This window comes from Colobus angolensis, unplaced genomic scaffold, assembly GCF_000951035.1.
Source record: "Colobus angolensis palliatus isolate OR3802 unplaced genomic scaffold, Cang.pa_1.0 Scaffold43, whole genome shotgun sequence".
Taxonomy (NCBI): domain Eukaryota; kingdom Metazoa; phylum Chordata; class Mammalia; order Primates; family Cercopithecidae; genus Colobus; species Colobus angolensis.
In genome coordinates this window covers 4,416,856-4,421,787 of record NW_012117710.1, presented here as the reverse complement: position 1 = coordinate 4,421,787, position 4,932 = coordinate 4,416,856, and the positions used below count along the sequence as shown (strand labels likewise).

At 48.3% G+C, this 4,932-nt stretch overlaps 1 protein-coding gene across 1 annotated transcript in view; it reads right to left on the bottom strand.

The window, feature by feature from the left end:
• SDK1 (sidekick cell adhesion molecule 1) overlaps positions 1 to 4,932 on the bottom strand; it is a gene marked incomplete at its 3' end in the record, with an annotated part of 662,329 nt that overhangs the window by 282,130 nt on the left and 375,267 nt on the right. Inside the window, exon 14 of the mRNA XM_011957004.1 lies at positions 940 to 1,076. Within this exon, the coding sequence (XP_011812394.1) occupies positions 940 to 1,076 (137 nt within the window). The remainder of the gene's footprint in view (positions 1 to 939; positions 1,077 to 4,932) is intronic.

Genomic DNA, 4,932 nt, shown 5'->3' with positions numbered 1-4,932 from the left:
TGGAGGTGGGGGCTGAGGTCCAGGGAAAGGAACTGGGGACTATTCCTAGGGTTCCGGCAGAGGCATATAGAAATGCAGGGTGCTGGGAGTAGAGATTTGGGTGGCTGCAGGAAGTAAAAGAAAAAAAAAATGCAGTAGAAAGAGGTTAAGTTGGAGAGGTCTGTGAGACAACCTGATACAGACATCAAGTCTCTGGGCTCCATAAGTGATCCTGGAGGCCTGGGTGAAGGATATAAATGTTTGAGTTTTCAAGGAAAATATGCTGCTAAAAAATCACAGGAAGGCATGCGATTTCTCAGGAAGAGATTCCAGGGAGAGCGGAGAGGCGTGAGTAGGTGCACACAGCGGGGGACACGTCACCCAGCCAGCCAGGAAGAGAAGGGAAGGAGGGCTTGGCGGCTGGAGGAAAGCCAAGGCTGTGAGTAGCCCACGGAAGGAGCATCTTTCATGCAGAGGAGTTCCAAGGATGGTGGTAAAGGGGCAGAGGGGTCCTGGAAGGTGAGTCAGGAAGAGGGTGCTGAACACGTGGCACCACGTCTACGCTGGAGAAAACCTCCCACAGACGTGAGCAGTGGTGGTGGCGGTGAACTCTCAAGTCACCCAGGTGGCGGGCATTGTTAACCCATTTCCAGCTGGCCCTGGGAGTGACACTGCGGGGCTGTGCTCGGAGCAGCCCTGTGTGCACGGCCCTCCCATGGGGCCCCAAATCCACGCTCCCCCGAGAGCTTCTCTAACTAAGGACTTCTTCCCTTCCCTCTCTCAGGTCCTGCATGGTTTTTTCTCTTTCCTAAAGGGCAGGCTGTGTTTGAAACCCTGAAAAGCATTACAGCCTTTTATTAGTTGTTTTGGATCTGACCCAGAAGTAAAGGTTAAGGACATTAAGAGCACACACAAAGATCTGATGATCGTCCACGGTGACAGTTCCATTTTGCTACTTACTGTTTTCAGACAGCTCCACGATGTAATAAAGAATAGGACTGTTTCCGTCAAAGGGCCGGACCCAAGAGAGCACCACGGCGTGGCTGTGGGAAGAATTAGGGCTTGCCAGGAGGTTCTGAGGTGAATGAGGCAGTTCACTTGAATCGAAGGGGATGAAAAGGAAAAAGAAGAAAACACACATCAGAATCCATGGTGAGCCTGAGCTCTTACAGCAGCCCGTCCTGCTGTGGCATGTTTGGGAAGTGAAGAACATAAAATATGCCCCAAACGCAAATATTAACTCTCTTCCTCCCAAAAATGGACAGACAAAACCCAGCTTCATTATTCACAGTGTTATTTTGTTTACTGTTCATAATTTCATTGAACCCTTATGCTAGCTACCAAAACAAGTACTAACGCTGTCACATAAATAGGAGGAGGGGACGTAGACGATTATACATACATCATTATTTTTTAAAAAAATTTTTTATGAGACCAAGTCTCACTCTGTTGCCCAGGCTGGAGTGCTGTGATGCGATCTGGGCTCACTGCAACCTCTGCCTCCCAGGTTCAAGCGATACTCTGCCTCAGCCTCCCTATTAGGTGGGATTACAGGCGCCCACCACCACGCCTGGCTCATTTTTGTATTTTTAGTAGAGACGGGGTTTCACACCATCTTGGCCAGGTTGGTCTTGAACTCCTGACCTCGTGATTCACCCACCTCAGCCTCCCAAAGTGCTGGGATTACAGGCGTGAGCCACCGCGCCCGGCCTACACATACATTATTTAATTGAGAAAACTTGGTCAACAATTTGTTTTTACAACTAGAAGCTGGCAATGGAAATGCCACATACACAGGAAAAGGCCCGGTACATTTCACAGGAATGTTTCCAACACTAGCCATTTGGAGTTATGAGAGAAAATGCCCGCATGTATTCTTAGACAACACAGTTGCCGCATTTATTGACAGCATGAGGTTACATTGTCATTATGTCTTCTGCTGGAGTTACAGGGATTTGGGGGAAGCACTTAAAAGGAAATGCGGTGAAAACAGTAACTACAATCCCATGGAAGTGGTAAAGAACACATCAGCGAGGCTATAAAATGGAAATGCAATTAAAGTGAATAAATTCTTTAAATAAGTTACTAGTAAAAAAAAAAAAAAGTTTTTATTGGGATTTACCAGTGACAAAGCTGCAAAACCCTACTATGTGGTTTCTACCAAGGCTGACTCTATAACCTTAAAACCATGAGCTGCCCAGGCCCCGTATTCAACCTTCACGTCTCCTGAATCCGGGGCAGGACCCCGTGCCGGGGCTGTTCTGGCTGGCTGCCCCTCTATAAATGCTGCCAGGTGGGAATGGGGAGAGGGGGTGCCGAGTGTGACCTGGCTTACCGCTAACCGGTTTTTGTTCTCTTAGACATCAATTTCTGCTGACCCACACAGGTCAGAACAAAAAGCCATAATTATACTTGATATTTTTAATTTTAAAAATGTACTCATTACATTTTGCAATTTATTAAGCTGTTTTGTGCTTTCAGCTCCCTAAGAAACACAGCTCCAATCCATGCACACCATTTATAAGCATACTAATATTTCTAATGTAGACTGCGACTACATTGTACATTAGCATGATAAAGAATAAATGCGAGCCCAGGATGTCGTCTTGTTTTCTCTTTAACTGTGAATTAAGTTTTGAATGAGAAAAGGAATTGTTCATTTCTTTTTTTTTTTTTTTTGAGACGGAGTCTCGCTTTGTCGCCCAAGCTGGAGTGCAGTGGTACAATCTTGGCTCACTGCAAGCTCCGCCTCCCTCCCGGGTTCACGCCTCAGCCTCCCAAGTAGCTGGGACTACAGGCACCCACCACCACGCCTGGCTAAATTTTTGTATTTTTAGTAGAGACAGGGTTTCACCATGTTAGCCCGGATGGTCTCGATCTCCTGACCTCGTGATCCACCCGCCTCGGCCTCCCAAAGTGCTGGGATTAAAGGCATCAGCCCCCGCACCCAGCCATTCGTTTCTTTTATTTATTTTTTGTACAGAATGGGTCTCACTATGTTGTCCAGGCTGGTCTCAAACTCCTGGCCTCAAGCGATCCTCCCACCGCAGCCTCTCGAAGTGGTGGGATTATAAGCATGAGCCACTGCACCTGGGCGGAGCTGTCATTTCTATTTCAGTTCTCCAATAACTGAATCTCCATTAGAGGCGGAAATGCCAGGATAGAAATAACAATTCTACTTCTCCCAAGCCCCATTTCCTATTCACCCACCCTGCAGTCTGAATCAGTTTGGTCTGAAACTAAACCAAAGTGGTTGAAAGAGTCCTACCTGAAAGGAAAATACAAATAAATCTGACAGACATAGCCAAATAAGATAGTTTATCATAAAGAATGTATCTGATCTGAGATGGAACTTCTAGACTGTTGAAGTTTCCTGAATTACCAGGATGGTTTTTGTCGCCATGGTGCGCCTCTCAGACCACAGCTGAGCTTATGCTTCTTGGGGGGACTCATGGTGGGCCCCGAGATCCTTCCAGGATGGGTCTGGCCATGCCAGGGAGGCCAACCATGGGGATTAGAGGGGTGGGGCTTTGAGCCAGTGGTGACGGCTCAGCCTTCTGACCTCTGGGGGGTAGAGGGGACTGGAGACTGGGTTCAACCATGCAGCCAATGATTCAACTCTGGGAGGCTTGGGGTCAGTGAGGGTGGTAGGAAGGCAGGATTTACCCTGGGTGGCAGAGAGGCCAGACAGGGTCGAGGAAAAATGCAGTGGCCTGCACAGAGGGATCAGGAACGAGCTTATGTTCACAATTTTTGGGCTGTCTTCTTGACTTTGGCTCTGGGACCCCAAGGGCAGCTCATTGGAAGCTGTTCTCACAGACTGGACACAATGTCAGATGATCATCTGTAATAGTCAGGATGGGAGACAGACCATGAAACTAAAGGTGGATTAGAGGCTCGAGGAGCCAGGCAGCTCTGCAGACACACACAGTAGGAGTCGGAGAGAAGCCGGAGCAGGAGAGGGTGTACAACCAGCTCAGGACAAACCCTCCAAAACAGACATTCTCGGGCCAGGTGACCATATGCTATAAGATGTGGACAGGCTCCTAGGAGACAATAGGAATGGGTGACCTGTGGCCCCGGACAAGCTGCCGTGTCTTTGCACACTTTCTCTGATGACCTCGAGGGGGTTACGTTTGATCGAATTCTAAATTCTAAAAGTCTGTCTTTCCCACAGAGGTGAGAACACGGCCTCTTGCACTTGATATCAAATCATGCTTCTCTTAGCCTGAGGTGAGAATTCATACAGAAATGACCCATCTTCCAGGTGAAGGGACTGCCTCTCTCTCGGGGCTGCTGTGCTGTGCAGACACTCACTGAAATGGAGGCTACTCCCTGGGCAGCTTCTGTCCTCCGGGGGTCAGCTCACACATACCCCTCCGTCCCTCTGCCCCTCAGCTAGGATGTGGTTCTAGTCGGAGTGATTTCTGATTTCCCTCCTGCCAGCAGACCACAAGCAGCAGATGAGCAGGATCTACCAGAAGCAGGCACACCGAACAGCAAAAATGGTTGCAAGAGCCTGAGCTGAAGGGATGTAAAAAGAGTTTTTTAAAAGATTAAAAACAAATACTTAAGAACTTAGAAAGCAAACTAGTCTTGAGGCATTTAGTGTAGGCGGCAAGAGCTACCCGCCCAGCGGTGCCCGAGGACCCAAGTGCCCGTGATGTGCAGAGGCGCACGCGTCCTTCTCTGCTGCTGTCCCACGAAGACACTCCATTGACTCAAAGTCACACGTGGTGTGATGGACCAGTACAAAGTGTGATTTTTCCATAAATCACAGGACTCAAGCATTGGAAGGAAACATCGATTTTTCCCAGTTTCCGTCTCTCCCCTCTATGAAAATCCCCTTGATCATATCTTGTGTGTAAAATATGACCTGTTTCCTAATGTGAAGGGCCTTGTGACAGAGAGACATATCTCAGAGACACTGCACGTTCAGTTTCTGACCACCAC